Source organism: Gymnogyps californianus, chromosome 7 (genome assembly GCF_018139145.2).
Source record: "Gymnogyps californianus isolate 813 chromosome 7, ASM1813914v2, whole genome shotgun sequence".
In the NCBI taxonomy this organism is placed as follows: domain Eukaryota; kingdom Metazoa; phylum Chordata; class Aves; order Accipitriformes; family Cathartidae; genus Gymnogyps; species Gymnogyps californianus.
In genome coordinates, this window is record NC_059477.1 from 27,705,332 (window position 1) to 27,722,061 (window position 16,730).

The following is a 16,730-nucleotide window of genomic DNA, read 5'->3' on the forward strand; positions in this document are numbered from 1 at the left end:
TAAAAAAATCAGAAATCCCAGCATATGAAACATGACAATGTGTAACAGAAAGGGACAGAGACTGTTGAGCTGCTGCTGAGCTAACAGGATAGAGAACCTGTAGTACAGAGATTACCATAATTACTGATTTGGGTACAGTGTGGCAAAATCAGCACTTGGCTTTGCTGTGTGCTTTAGATTCTGTTGTGTATTTTAAACTATTACTTTGTGACTCCCTGGCCTAGAATTTTTTCTCATAAGCCTTTGTGGGGTTTTTTGCTCTGTTTTTTTTAATAGGAAAAAAGCATGAAAATAGAGACTTTTTCCCTTCTGTAATAATAATGCTATGGAGTTACCTCCACTAAAGATTCAGCATTACCTGGTAACCTCACTGTGACATTTCTGTCTTCCTTCCCAGGCAATGTAACAAGAATTTCAGGCGCCAGCGCAGATTCTCATTAAATTTAGTAGTGTTTAGCTGAAAGCAATACCAAGGATAAGCTAGATTCAGTGTGCTAAAGAAAAAAAAAAAAAAAAAAAAAAAAGATCCCTTAAGGTATCATTACTTCACAAATACTTCAGATTATTTCAATCTTCTCTTCTGGTTTTGAAAAGTCAGATGACATTTATACCAACTGGAAAGGTCTCTGGGACTTCTGCTCTCATTTGAGAAAATAAAGATGGATATACTGTCTTCTCATTAGCATCCTGTTTTGTGCTCCATCTCACAGGGAGATCTCTTCCAAAACTTTGCTTGTACAGTCACCATGTATCGCCCAGTCACATCATGTCCAGCTGCAAAGAGAAGAAACAGATTTGGAAGAAGCAGCATTGAATTAAAGTTATTTCTTACATGTGTTTAGCGCTTTGAAAACAAAGTGAATTTGGAAATCCTTATCGTGTAACATAAATGGACTGCACAAAACTTAATACTAAGCTGCTATAAAGTACAAAAACAAACCTAAAAAATCTCATCTTCACATGATCATATGTGCAATTTATAGATTTAAAAAAGTACAGTCCAAAAGTAGAAATCTGCCTGCTATTGAAGCTCCTTTAAAACTGTCTATACCATCAGCTTAAGCCTTGGAGACAGATTTGTAATGACTCAGCCTGTAAAAAATGGCTAAAATATTTATTAAAAAACCTCTTGAAGTCCTTGAATTTCAGCAAGCCTATATAGAGAAGGTTAATTGAGAAGATTAAAATGTCTTTTTAAAAATTATTTTCAGTTTTCAACCCACATAAATAACTGTTCTAGATCTACAAGCTTTGTTAAATGCTATTATAGTAAATATATAACAATCTGCTATCAAATGAGCAGCCTCACTGTCTCTTTTGAAACACACTAGAGAATATGTTTAACCTATGTGAACACCCGTGTTACTACATAAGATAGTATTTGCCACTATGAAATTACACACCTGGTTATGTTTTACAATAGCAAATAAGTAATTCCATGTGGCTCTCTTCTGACTCAATTCCTTAGGTGTTTTCTAAGCCATGCTCTCTAATCTACTGCTTTAAGCGGCACTCACTCACTCTCACTGCACTTCTCAGTTACAATTTAATTCTAAAGCCACATCATGTCTTTACGGTACTCACCAAATCATCAACATCACCACCTTCCTCTGTGGGAGGCAGAGTTTCATTTTTCTTTTCTTTCGGAGCCAAGAACTGAAAATACAAGTGTATTTATATGATACTGACAAAACTTAGACCCTTAATGTTAAACTAACAGAATGTCTCCTTTCTATATCAAAACAAATCCACCTGTAATTAGAAATTATGAAGGAAGTTTGTTCTGGTTTCCAGCCTCCAAAATAATCTTAAACTACATGAGATTTCTTAAGACTTGCTTTTAAAGAATTTTATGGTGAAGTGTGTTGAAAACCAGACAAAAGGATATGGTTCTTCAGACAACACATGGTTAAGCTGTAGAACACCCTGTAATAAGGATGCTGCAAGTATTAGTCCCTAGTCTCACGGGGACACGGGGAAAGTTCATAGACGAGAAATCCTTTGTAGTCTACTAAGTCCACAGAAACAACCTCAAGCACAGGAATTATTGAGACATCAGTGGCTGGAGCCTGGGACTGTACACTTTTCCCTACCCATCTGTTATTGTCCACTGTCAAACATGGGATTCTGGGCTAGATGGAAATTTTGTCCATTACAGCATGGCCATGTTTATGTTCTTAGAAAAGATAATTTTAAAAGTGATATTATGTATAGCTACAAAATGCTAAAGGACCACAAACCGCCCCCCCACTGATAGGAATACATATGTAAACTGACCAATGGCTTGCTTAGCAAATTTCTTAAGTACGACTTTGTAATTCTGTGTGGAACTTAGAAGTTTCCCATTTAATTCAATTAACATTTAACAAATGAACAAAGACATGAATTTTAAAAAACCCCTCAAGCATGCAAGATGGTTAGAATGCCACTCTTTAAAAATAGAAAATTCATTATGTAAAATTCTATTGCCATAGCTGCTGATACAACTCACCATATGCCCTTCACTTAAAGCATGGCATCCATAAACCAAAAGATAAAGGTAAGTTGCTCAGATAATATAACAACTGAAATCAAACATACAGACAGTATCTGAAGTACAACCACCTCTGAATTATTTTTCTCTTAGCCTAACATAATGAAAAAAAAATTTAGCTAGAGTGGCAGAAAAAAAAATACAAATACTTGACTCTTACTGGAAAAGTATCCAGTTGTCTACAAGTTTTACTTACGGTCTCTTTACCAATATCCTTACTATAAAATCATAAATTTTCTTTTTTTTATTAAAATGCACCAGAACAAGTATACAGAGCCAGGAACAACCCTGCCCCAGATGAAAAGATGGCTGCGAAAGCTGAGGAGGAAGAAAAGCCACATTCCATGATTGAGTTCCATCATCCTTAATTCAGAAACAACTTTGCTATAACTATAGATGATGAAAGAGAACAGCTAGTTAGAAAATATCCACATTACACAGGCTATAAATACTGTGAGTTTATGTAACTCTTGTGTGCAAACAGCTGGGTCCTGAAAGCAAGCTACTGTTTACCTGAGCATTTCCAACTATAACAGCCACGGAGGCTGTGCAAAAGGCCGTGGGATCCCTATCAGAGCACTACCAATCTCTGAGACAATATACTTGTACTGTAAAAAGCTTAAATGTTATTTTACACAAATAAAATGTTCTGATCCTTCTCTAGAGCAATAGTGACAGCTTTAGACAAGGAGTAAAACACTGAGAAGTTACCTGCTGCGTCCCATTTGTGGGAAAGTACCAGATATCATATTCACTAGGATGAAAAGCAAATACATTGCTTTTGGTTAAGACCAAAGACAGAGGATGTATACAACCTCTGCCTAGTTGTCTCACTACCGAAACATCTCACTACTACATCCTAAACAGCAACATCCAAGAGGAACGTAGAAAGCTTACTCCACAGACACCACTCATGCTTTAACGTGCCGAATTCAACTTATGATATAGATTTTGTAGCTGCAAAAAAAATAAATGAGAAGGTGACAGGGCCCGAAGGAATTAGAATTTCAAGATGCTGTATGTCTGTGTATCTTTTTTGCTGGGAAAGTTCTCAGTCTAGTAGTAATACAAAGCACATACTATGAAACTAAAAGCTAATGACATTGTTAGCTCTGAAAGGCTTTTTGTGCCAGATCAAATTTCATTTAACATAGTTAATTAAGAGTCAAATGGTATTTCTGAAAGTACCACATTTTTCAAAGTTTTCAAAATTAGCTTTCCCATGCTAAATTAGGTAAAGAAAGCTAAAAGCTAAAGAAATGTATGATGAAGATTTAGCAATAAATCGAAACCTGAAGTTTCCATCAAATGCTGAACATCCAAAGTTGTTGGTTTTTTTTTTTCCAAAACCTGTTTTACATTTATGCAAAAGCAAAGTACATATAATGGTTGTGCAGAAATCCATTATCTTCCACAAAGCAACCAGAAAAAGTACTTGACATTTCTGCTCTTTTAACCTATCATCCTCATGCTCTAAAAAGAGTATCTCCACTATTATAGAAAAAAAAACCCCTACCTAAAATCTTTTTTCTCAGTGATAGGAAAATATGCATAGATAACCTAGCTCAATGAAAAAGAAAATTGTTACTTGTTACCTCTCTAATAAGCGGCCTTGTAAGTCTTCCTTTCTCCTTCAAACAGCAACCCTAGAAACCTGAAATCTTATATCCAAAACAGTCCTGAAACTGCTATCAGCTAGCCATCTGCACATAAGAGAAAAGGCTTTTGTGTCACACAGGACCACACTGACAGCCAATCCCTTGACCTACTCGCTTGCACATGACCTGCTACAGAGGTGAAGAAAACTTGCATCTTACTCTATTGTGTGATATTTTAAAAGATCCAATATAACCCTTTAGTGAAGGGTATCACCTTCAGTATAGAAAACAAATGAACCACTTTTGCAATCTACTATAGACCCAGGAAAATGCTGGCTTTGTGTCACACAGGAAACCTGTGGCAGGGTTTAACTGGACCAAGGAGAACTAGATTTTAGATCAGCCCCATAACCTCAAGATAAAAGTTTCTATCCCTGCAGATCTTACCCCAAGAATATGCAGTCTTCCAGTTTCTTAAGTCATATGAACCCTTGACAGAATGGCAAATCAGGGTTCTGGTTTTGGATCTGGACAGTGTGTGGGGAGGTGGTTATCTAGTGAATAAGTGGGATTGACAACTGCCTAGTTAGCAAAGAGATGCAACCCATTTATTCTGAAAGTTAAGGTAACTGCCATGTTAGAGAACTCTGTTGCAGAGCTGATTTCATGCAATCTCTCTTATTCCCCTATTTTAAAGGGAAGTTATGGCTGTTGTAGGACCTTCAATAAATCACAAAAGAACTTCCTGTATTGCAACACCTGGCTGACTGTAGGATGACATTAAACAGAAAAGTAATTTTCAAGTCAGTCTACAAATGCTTCATTCCAGCTTAGCCTGACAGCTGTAAATCTAGTCCTTGGTACTCTATACTATGCAGGCATTTTTTAGCCACCACAAGCTCACAGTTAAGACAACAGTACGCTGTAAGGTTTTCATGGCTACTAGAGATTTCCTTAAGCAATAGTGGCTATTTCACACAGCATTAGCATGTTTTGAGCATCAAAGGTATTTTCAGGCTAGAAAGTGAAGTTCTCAAGAAAAATATTGCCTTAGGAAGTTTCCAAGTAAATTCACAGCATTTGGTATATATAACAAAACCTGATACTCTTTAAAACCACCACTGGGGAAAAAAAAGTTGCTCTATACAATTATGTGTGATGAGAAACAGCCAGTAGGTCCTTCATGTCTAGAAAAACCATAATATTCTGTCATTTGTACTCTGCACATGTGCTTAGCTTTCTGGACTCTTGTTTGTTAGCTTTTCATTTTCGTGACATTTCTGTGCCTTCTTCACCTTGAGGTAAATTGTTACAGATGAAAAAAGCAGTTTCTAAAATACAACCTTTTACCCGCTCATTAATTCACTCATATAGAACCTACTTCTACCGTCTTCTGGTTATTGCTAATGTAAGGCCTGGAAGTTGTGAAAATCAAAGTGGCATCTTTTAGAAGAGCTGCTTCTCTGCAAAGTACTTAGTGATTTTAGCCACAGGTTTACCTTCAGGGGTCTGTAATACAAGGACCTCTTTTCTCCTAAACTATTTAAAATCATGGCTAGCAGTCTAATACAAGAATGCCCGTCTTACCCTCTCCACACAAACACAATTTCTGACAGCAACTCTGAATTCTGCTTTCATTCGAACAGAAGGCACCATTCTGCCTGTTAGAATTCACTCCTTTGTAACTGTGACATCCTTCATTCATCACTGCAGTTACTGAAGTGTTATATTTCTGTAGAAATAATACCTGCAAATACTCCAAAACTTTTGTTTCCAAAAGGATCTAATATGATCACCAATAATAATACCAGCATCATCTATGATGTCCATCAATCCACAAGAGTTGCATAAAGTGGAAAATACTGATATCATCGCATATATGGTGAAAACTAGCCATAACAACTTTATATTGCTAGAGTTCACAACGCCTTTAGACAAAAAAGTATCCTGATTTTTGAATTTGTGTGCTAACAATGAGATCAGTTCTTTCTATGAAGTTCAAATAGTGATCTTGCATATATAGTCTATTGCTGTTCCACTACATCGAGTTCCTGAAGTTCCTATTCTTTGTAGAGGATATTTTCAGATAATGATGTCAATACATGCTACTTTCTAAAGACCAATTAAAGCAAAATGCTGTGGTACACGCTAGGGAATTATTTTTGCTCTGAATTGGGGCAATTTCAGTTGTGTGGCAAAAAGACACTCTTATTCCTTCATATGGATCCTATCTCATTCACCTAAAGATTTATCCACATAAGAAATAATCTTCTGTTCCACAGCAAGGGCTTTATACAAATAGATGCTCATTAAAAAAACTATACCTTTTCAGCCTCTTCACTAGTCACCGAACTTTCCTCTGCTTCATCTTTAGTGATCAAAGAAATTCTGTCTAAAAAAAAATAAGAGATATAAAAATATCATTAGAAGGCTTCCCAAAAACACATTTAGTGTTAGAAATGAAAAAAGTTTTCCAAATTCCAACTTCTGAATGTGTCATCATCACCAGCAAAAATAAAAAAAAATATTGCTCAAAGGAAAATGTGACTTGCATAAATGAGTCAACTATGATATAAACTATGATATAAAAATAAATTAATGAGCATATTCATAAGCTTGTGGAAGTATCCATTTAGGAAACTGCTAATATTATGACAATCAAACTAATGAGACACTGAAATCATAGATCACAGATGAAATGCTGAAAATCTACCAGAAATTACACTTTTAGTCATTCACAGCATGCTGTTAGGTCCTTCGAAAAATTAACTCCTAACATACAAACACTTATGCTGTGATTACCTACAGTCTGACTACCAAAGTGCTGGTCCTGCCCCCACTTTGCTCCTTGGTTGTGCCAGCACCATCATCCTGTGCAGTGACCCCCGAAAAAAAAATAAAAACAACTCAATTACTTTTTACCCCAGTAGTTTTTCCAGTCTAGCTCATCACTTGGCTACACGAATGCTTGTGCCTGAATAAAGAAGCTGTGGGTGTGAGAGCAAAGAACAGTAGATTCATAAAGGTTTCAGCAGCAGCACAAGTGTAATGCCACCTTAATGCGCCCATAGAACTACATGGCAGGGTTTCATGAGACAAGGGAACTTGTCGCACAGATCTGCCTTGCTCCTGAGCCACTAACTCATTAACTCACATCCATCCTCTTTTGGTGATTGCAGTCACTCATGACAAGGCCCAGTGCATGCCACATTTGGCAGAAAAGAGGGGACAGGCCACATGGCAAGAAGCAGGGAAAACAAGACTTCTGCTTTTGGTAGCAGCAAGCAAAAAGCAATTTCAGCTACCTAGTGAGGGCAGCTAGATTATGCATAAAGCACCATGATTGTATCATCTTCTCACAAGAAGATAATTTATTTTGTATGAAGATACCATCTCTGTTTTTATTTGTAATTTTTTTTTCTCTCAAAAATATACTCCAGTTTGTCAAAAACTCCGGTTTGTACCAACTAAAAATTATTCTAGCATGGCTTTGGAAGATCCAAGTTTCCTACTTTCAAAGTTTGTTGGTTTCTTTTTTCAAATTTCTTCAGAGAAGGTCCCCTACAATACTACTAAATATAATATTCTTTCAGTGTTGTCTTGTGCTGTTGTTTTGGGTTGCTAAACAAATTCCCATCTTGTATTTTGATAAAGTTGGATGATGTAGACATCACCGAGTGTCTGGAGTTCGACACTTTGAAAGCTGCTATACAAAAGCATATCATTGCATTTTATAGCACGCACCCTTAAGAGATATAGCTGGGCATTTAACAGATTTTCTTAGCACCGGTTCCAATTAAAAACAAGAGTATGACGTAAAAGATTTTTTTTTAGTCCACCACGTTTCGTATTTGTGAAAATGTTCCTTTATTTATCACTTGCGTAGTCTCTGAATGTCTTTTAGAATTGCACTGCCTTGTATCTCCCAGTTTAATCATAGGTAGGTGTCATATTACCACATATTCTGTCCTTCAGGTTGCTTAAATACAAAATGATCAGTGACATATTTCAATGCTATCTATGCCTTTTTTGAAGCTTAATTTGGAAGAATCTTTTTATATCTCTGCTGCACGAGTTTTTTCCATTTATTCTGAAATTCAGCTGAAATCGTATCTTCTTCTCCTTACCCTGTAACATTTAATTTGTCTCTCTTCTTCTACAATTCATTTACCATTTCAACAAGACTCGACAAAGCATTAGGAATATTGCTGATATGAAACTATTAGTGCAAAAAAGGAAGTTGCAACATGAAAGGGGTTTTTTTTATTTTTTTAAACAGGTTGCAGGAATGAACCATATCAAAACGCTGCTCTGGGGTTAGTTTAAGTGTCCCATTGCTAACAAAGTTTTCTCTTACATAATAGATAATACAACTAGGTTTTTTTTTTTTTTTTTAAATGCCATCATACCCTGTATCATGATCTCCCAGAAATCAGCTAAGGCTTTATCTTCCACCTTTGATTTCAAGGCCTGCAGAAAATCATTAAAGCACTGCACCTTGGACAGCTGAAAAAAATAACAGCAATGATAAACAAGAAATATTAAAAATACTAAAGAGCACTGCAAACTTAACTCTTCATGAAGTCATCTAACATGGTGAACACAAAAGTCACTACAGATTTTGGTTTTTATCTCTGTTAAAACCAAGAGTTCTAAGGCAAGGTGAGCTACAAAAACTGCCTTTCAGAAAGCGAGAAAGACTTTCTTGTAACTACCTTTATTGAAGAAGAAATTTGTAGGATTGCTTATTTTTCTTTTACAAGCATCAGGTCATAGGCCTCCTGGTTTTATGCTTAAAAGAAAACAAACAACAGCAAATAATACCAGAGAAGCTACTCTCCATTCCAGTAAGAACAAAGAAACATAAAATGCAAATATATTTCTAAACTTTCAAACAGCATAACAGATTTTAATCTACAAATCAATTCTTTTTGCTGTAGCAATAAATTATCAAGTTTCTAATACAGCAAATAGGCCCATCATGTCTTTAATTTGAAAGAGATGAGAGTTTTCACATATTAACATTACCTTCATGGCCTCCTCTCTGAAAACTCTGATACAATTGATCCCTTTCATGTAGTACTGTGAACCTTTATTTTCCAGGAACTGATCAATGCGGTTTATCAACTGCTGACTCACTGAAAGACAAGGAGAAATAAATGAATCACAGAATGCACACTTTCAAGGCAAAAAAAATTTTTTTCCTTTACATCTCTTTTTCTATTCCACAGGCATCTAAAGAGTTAATCATACCCATACCGCCTCAAGCTACTCAAGTTGATAATTATTATCTAAGCTACTGACAATTACTTCAGCCTCTCTGGAAAAGCTAGATATACTAGGAAGAAACCCAAGCATGGCCAAGGCAAAAATCTTCCCCTGAAAGCCAAGAAAAAAAAAAAGCACTGGCCTAGCTTGTTTGATAGAAAGTAAAACCAGAACATTTGGGATCCTAAAGCTGAGGGAGGTTATGTTCTACAATGCAAGCATATCCCCTAAACATGCTTTGAAATACATGTATATTTCAATATAAGCATTAAATTTACAATGAAGGTGTAATAATGTCAAAACAACATCTGTAGGGTGATTGCAGTTAAAAGACTACCTTGTTGTTATTGTCATTAGAGTATATCTTGCCTCTGTACAGGTAGTTTGATTTTTCATCAGGGCAACGCTGTTTATGATTATGGAGATAAGTATTATAAACTGCGCATGCCTGACAGAGAGAAGCAGAGGCAAACAATGAGACTTGTACCAACAAGAAGGGGAACACCAGTTTCATCCTCACTGTTGAGCTCCTAAAAGGTAGGTAGCTGTAAAATACTGCAAACATGACAAGTGAAAATGTCACCAAGAGCTCTGCAAGCCTAACTAAATTCTGCTGGATTTTAGTACTTTATTTTCTTCATGTTTAATTACAGGTGAGGAACTGTCCAATTTAACCCTCTGGCAGACACCTCAGTCTGGGAAAAGACAAGTGTGAGGAGGATACAACAGTGATCTGTAAACTCAGAAGCATTGTAAAAAGGATGAATAGGGAGTGAGTCCGCTGCCTCTCTCAAAACAAGAGCAAAGAGTTGCGTTAAGAACAAACGAAAAAAGAAGTAGCTCTTCAAACAAAACCAGTTAACCTCTTTACCACAGGCTGCTGTGGGATGCTAGAACTTTTAACAGCTTAAAAAAAAATGCTTGAACAAATCCTTAGAATTCTTAAAAGACGAACTCTATCAAGGGAGATTAAATATGATGTTGCCGTTGAGGAAGAAAATGCAGGAAAGCATTCTGGACAAGTCACAGCATCTGCCTGTCCTGTTCTAGTACTGTTAAAGACAGGTTACTGGATTAACAGAACCTTTAGCCTGACCTATATGTAGCCCTTCTTATGTTCAGATGTTATGGGCATAGATGTCACTGCAAGTATTTCAGCCACGGAAACATCAACGTAGAAAATCATCTGCCAGAGTGATGGAAGAGACAATGATAAGTAGACATTGTTTAAATACTGTATTCCACTCTGCTCACTGTAAGCATACACAGCACTAGCTGTTATATTTATGTTCTATAAAATGCCTAATCGAACTGAATCTGAAGGACAGCATCTCTGAAAAGAGTGAAACAAGACATGTTTGATATTCTCCCACTAGCTTTTGACTCTACAGAATTTCTAGAAAAGGAGCAGGATAACGGTTCTGTCCAACAGCAGCTATCACACAAGAACGTGTGCTAAAGTGCCTACTGCTCCAGAGGTGATCAGCTCACTCTATTTATTTATTTTACCAGCAGCGGACAAACTAAATTTAAATCTTTCTACTTAAGCTCCCCAAGTTAAGTCAGTCCATTTTTTTCATGGTTAACGATTTTCTCATTAAATGTTCTAATTTCTTATGAATTGCACTAATAAAAGCAAGTCCTGCTGGTGTTTTCAGTGGTGGTTTTTTTTTTTTTTAAACACTGCCTTTTCATTGATGTGTTAAATTAAAACCCCAGGCACTACAAGGGTGCAATAAAAGTCTTTATTGTCAGAATGATTCCAGCATACCGTTTGAAATTATCAGACACACTACTTCTTTTGCATTTAATTTTTTTAAAATCCCTTTCCATTTGATTGCACTGGCAGCCATCAGAAGAAAAGACTTTTTCTTGCTACTGACTGTGAGCTGCCTCCTTTTGAAACCTGTTGTAACGAACCAAAAAACCCTACAATGTTTTACTAGGCACTGGAAGACCATAATATATGCAGGAACAGGTTACATGGCAACAATGTTTTAAGTCAGATTCTTCTAACATCTTGAAACAGCTTGGCTAAAGTTGGGTCTGTCCATTGGGTCCCCCTTAAATGACAGGCCAATGATTGATAAATCTCAAATAGATAAAATTCTTGTGTTCTGATTAGACTACCAAATTACTTCAGGGGGCCAAAGACAATACCAGAGACGGTAGATAAGGATTATAACTGGAAGTTCTCCAAAGTGGACTCTGTTCCTTTACACTTCTAGTTCTGCGAACTTTGTTGATTTCCTGCTGCCTGTCATCTGCCTTTCCATTAGTGTGAATCTTTGGGTTTGGGTGCTGCAAAAAATAGATCTCCCTGTTTTTGGAGAAAGGCATGTTCTGCATAAAGATGTCTATTTAACTAAGTTGTGAATATTAGCATTAGCTCTGATGTGTCCCAGACAAATCTCAGGCATTGGGGTTTTGAAGAGCAGGTCCTAGAGTTACAAACTGACAGCCTATTTGGGCCACTACTGAAAAAAAAAACCCCCACAACTTTTTTTTTTTTCTTCTCTCCCAACTTCCCTCATCCCCCACACACATTTAAGGAAGTGAACTAACTTCTCGATTTTGCATAAACTGGAATTCCAGCACTCCTAATAACCACCATGTTCTGCAGAACATCCCAAGAGATTTTAATCTTCTGCTTCCTCCTTCTACTGTACCTGATTGGTTAGATAACAAAAATATAGTGATTAAAGGCTGGAGAATTACAGGGGGAAGAAAAAAAAAAAATCTTTGAAAAGATGATCTTCTAGTTCTAACAGAATTTAATCCCTTCCCCACTGGCATTCAGATACATTCCGTACTCTAAAATACATTCACCAGTGCTGTTATTTCTTGTGAAATATGCCATGAACAATTATATTCACTTGTTATCTCTGAATAGTTACAGTACAAAAATGTAGTTATATTTTCATGTTTGTTCAGTTCAGTCCTTGGTCTTGACTACTATGCCAACCAGATTACAGAATAGTAATAGATAAAACTGTATTATAGTCCAAGTTCAATTCCTTGGGGATTTTTTTCTCCCCTAAAAAAAAAAATTAATCAGGTTAAAAAAATAGTTCTTTCTGTAGATGAAAGACTCCTGTTGTTGTCAATCTTTTGATTTATCCACTGGTGGTGGTAATGATTTGTATTCACGGACAGTGCTTAAAGTAAGAGTCACGGACAAATCAGTTAAACCACCTGATAATTAATTTTAAACTCCTGCTCTGTAAGTATCATCTTTTTGTAACTGAAAAGAAGAAAGAGATTCTAAACTGAAAACTGTCCTAATTTTTAAGGACTTCCTTCATCTTTAAGCCAAGAAACAAGAATTTTAGGATCAAGAGCTGTTGAACTACTACAGTGTCATATGAGGTGCTGTTCAATTTTGAAATGGTCTCTCTAAATGGCCTGTGGGTATGGATCAGAATGATTTAGGCTAGATGTCTGAAGGACATACGGCCGAAATCCCTGCTCAAAACAGGGTCGCTGTGGATCAGGTGGCTCAGTGCTCCATGGACCTGAGCTCTGAGTAGCTCCAAGGATGGAGAGTCTCTGAGTTCTCTGGGCCCCTCTTTCTGTGTTTGACTATCATCATTGTGATTTTTATTATTTTTTTCCCCATGACATCTAATTCAAATTCTGTTTGTTGCAACTCAGAGCTTTGCATCTCACCCAATCACTATGCCCTTCAAAGACGAATCTGGCTTCATCTTCTCTGTGAAGCAGACATACAGAAAACTTCAAAGTGATTTTATATACTCAAGTATTTCGTTTGCAAATACTCTTCTAATGACTGAATCATTTTCATCAAACCAGTCATTGCATTTGGCCTACCTAGCAGCAGAGCATGAATAGTTTCCAAAATACACAAAAACATCCAGTAAGATAAAGATGCAGGCAAACTGCAAAGACATATGCCAACAAAATCTGAAAGTAAATAGTAGTTTTTTTAAAAAACTATCTTAGGTCTAGAAAGGTAGTTAACTATACACATTTCTACTGAAAATCTCGCAATAAAATATCATCCTTGTTGCAACTGTCTAATAAATTCCCACTGCAAATCTCTTATACACAATTCTTTTATGACACACTTCTTTTATTCATATAAAGCATCCAGTGCAAAACCAGTGTTTTACATTTTACTTACGAAGCTATCTACATGCCATGGCAAAAGTGTGACACCTCAGGCACAGCAGAATATTTGCTGAAATCTACATATGCAATTACTGACTCTTAACTTTATTTTTCTAGAAATGCCTAGGAATAGAAGTGTTAACAAACTTGCTATAAATATAAAAATGAGAGTTTGGTACAATTTGTCTCTGGACATTTTTTTCTTATGTCCATAAACTGTACAGTTGTCATTGCAGATTTGTCTCTTCGCTGACAATCAGTAAAATAAAAAAGCTCTTTCAACTACAGGACTTCAGACATCATGTTCTCAGATAGGAGTCCTGTAAGGTGCAATGAAATCCGGCCTATAAACTCGCACAGAAAATTTACAAACCAAAGAAAATACTATGCATGTGTCAATATCTTTTTACTCCCCATTAAGACATCCTATCTTCTACAGAAGCCTATGAAAATACAACACACCATATTAGACACCTTCTGCTCTCCAGAAATGCAGACATGGATGGAAACCTGTAAATAGTCCAACAGGATGAACTGGTAGTCATGTGGCTACTCCTTTGGCATTACAAAGATGGCAAGCACTCACTGCATTTGAGAATCTTCTTTGCAGCCACAGCAATGAAGAAACTCATTGTACACCCTTGGGAGTAACGATTAGATTCTACTCAGGCAAACTAATCTATTTTATTTGCATTCATTGACAAAAATGTCAGAAGCTGTTATCAGAACACTGCTCTTTGTGATGACTGTGCACTTGTAATCTGCTCAAAATAAGACCTGCATAAAACGACATCTCTCTGGCCATGAATACAAATAAGAAAGTAAAGCTATCTGGAGGGGAAACACAATACTAGTTACATGAGCAATCAACATTAACCAGTAAGCTGACACCATCGCACACAACTCATCACGTAAGCTCTAAGTGGGTCCCTACTATAATAAACTACACAGATGTCAATTAAAAACAAAGTCGATTACTGTTTCAGGAATTGAGCTGCCAGTCTCAGAAAACCTATCCCTAAGACCCTTACCAACTTGAAACTCTTAGATTTCCTAAAAATATGTATTTACACATTAGTGACCCAGTTCTCACTAACAGCGAATGCATCATTTCTCCTGCTCTGGTCTGCTGTGGGATGCAGCATCAGACACGGGCTGTCTAACTTGCACTTAGGCTTCTCCTATGACTGGCACAAACCCTGATCATCAAATCCCGGTGAGGCCACTGCAGGAGATGCATTGGTACTCATTTTTGATGATAAATATACCATCAGGACTTCCTACAAGCTATTAAAAAAAAAAAAAAAAAAAAAGAAAAGAATTCCCCTTACCATACTTTGGTCTTGATAACTTCATAATTTTAGTGAGAGACATGCTGTGGACTGAAGGGGATGTGTGGCATTAACCTGCAGCTTAATTAAAAAGCCACTGTACTGTCTGTATTTAAAGTACAGCTGCTCTTATTGCTACAACTTCTCTATCTAGCAAAAAAACCCACCCCCAATCAAACAGTTGAAAAGTCTTTCTCCTCCCTACAGAGGGACTTTGTTGCCATTTTGTTTTAAAATCAGAATGTAGGCTCTATTCAGTTTGGAAGACCACACTGGATGCTCTTTTTATACAAGAAAAAAGCAAAACAAGATGCAACCTGTCTGCATCCTGACACATAAAACGTAATTTATTTTTTTTCCAATAAACTATTTGAATGCCACAGATTATCCTTTCCTGCAAAGACATTTTACATTTCACATGTTCTAGCAGAGAAAAAAAGTTTCATCATTAAATATGATATAAAATTATACTTAAAAAAAACCACTGAATAGTTTTAAGGCAGAATTTACTATTTACACAACCAGAACGCAATACAGCAAGCCATTAAAAACATGCCTGTAATGTTTTATGTATTAAGCTACCTAAAAGGCTCTAAGCAGAAAAAGGATTATGCAGAAGAAAAAAATAATATGCAGAGCATGTTTTTATTTATAGTGGCTTCTATCTCTCCTTTAAATGGGTGACTGCACTACATTCTGTCTAACTATGCCTTATAATTACAGAGCAGATCACACATAAAATAAAAGCAGATTGCTCAAAATTTCAGAAGCCATCCAAACATGTACTGCAGTTATCTCCAGCACAGCTACCAAGTGGACATATTTAAGCACTCTTTAGTTAAACCATCTTCAAGGGTAATCACTATACTTATTTTTGCCTTAAACCTTTCCTACATGATAAAATTAATTACTGTAACAAAGTAGTCAACTCTTTCACAGTTTCTGTGTTCTAATATATTGTACAATGCTTTTTTACTGCATCTTAATATATCCGAGATTTGAGAACACAATTCCAAATATTTTTTTAATAAACAATTTCTTCTGGACCTAATGCAAAATCCATGTAAAAAGCTGGCTAGCTGGCTTACACATCTGGAAATTCTGGAGAGAAATAGCTATGTAGGCTTTAACAGGCTGTATCACAAATCAATATACTACTCAACACCCTCCTCAAACTATGTCCAAAAGGACCAAAGGCCTTGTTGAAATACCTAGCACCTCACTTCAGCATCTCTGCAAATCTTTTTCTTTGAAAAGAAATGCTACATTGGTGGTTATTTGGCAGATGAGGTTTATCTTGCCACAACCTTCAAATCACCCTTTAAAAGAAAAAAGGACCCCATCCACCTTGAGCATTCTTTTTAAGATACCTTTGGATTACATCTCTCTCTGTATAGCTATTCCAGTAGGGAAACACCATACAAACAAATGATAATTGCATTGCATTTTCAGACTTAGGGCATGCAAGACAGTGACTGACCTGTGCTTTGTATTCTTCCTTGCCTCTGCATCAAAACCCTGTCTTGCTGTATGCTGAGAATAGATTCAGTGCACACAGAGCCTCCTCTCATCTTTAAGAGTCACATACTATCTGCTCATTACACCCGTGCTTTCTTTTGCTCACAACAAGCAGTAAGAAATCATCTTTGCATGTAAAGGTTTAAATCCCAGGTATCAGATTCTTATTTCTTCATAGAACAGAAGTAGACTGCAGAAGACAGGTTCTTCACACCGCGTGCAGCCAACAGCCCTCCACTTCAAGCCAGAAAGATCCCATGAAGCCAGATGAGAAGCCGATACCCAGTTTGAATGAGGCAGTCAGTCAGTACCATGGGATCATCTGTTAGAAACACCTGAGGAGTTGCTCAG

General features: G+C 36.6%; 1 protein-coding gene across 2 annotated transcripts in view; it reads right to left on the reverse strand.

Annotated features, from left to right (window-relative positions):
• Positions 1–529: 529 nt before the first annotated feature.
• Positions 530–16,730, reverse strand: part of XRCC5 (X-ray repair cross complementing 5) — a 57,340-nt gene continuing 41,139 nt past the window's right edge. Inside the window, exons 17-21 of one of the 2 annotated variants that reach the window (XM_050899650.1) lie at positions 9,160–9,269; positions 8,541–8,637; positions 6,456–6,523; positions 1,585–1,656; positions 530–774 (exon numbers count right to left, since the gene is read on the reverse strand). In XM_050899650.1, coding sequence (XP_050755607.1) covers positions 760–774; positions 1,585–1,656; positions 6,456–6,523; positions 8,541–8,637; positions 9,160–9,269 — 362 coding nt within the window. In that variant the 3' untranslated portion in view covers positions 530–759. Of the gene's footprint in view, positions 775–1,563; positions 1,657–6,455; positions 6,524–8,540; positions 8,638–9,159; positions 9,270–16,730 lie in introns of those variants that run through there. The other variant, XM_050899651.1, reaches the window with a different exon arrangement.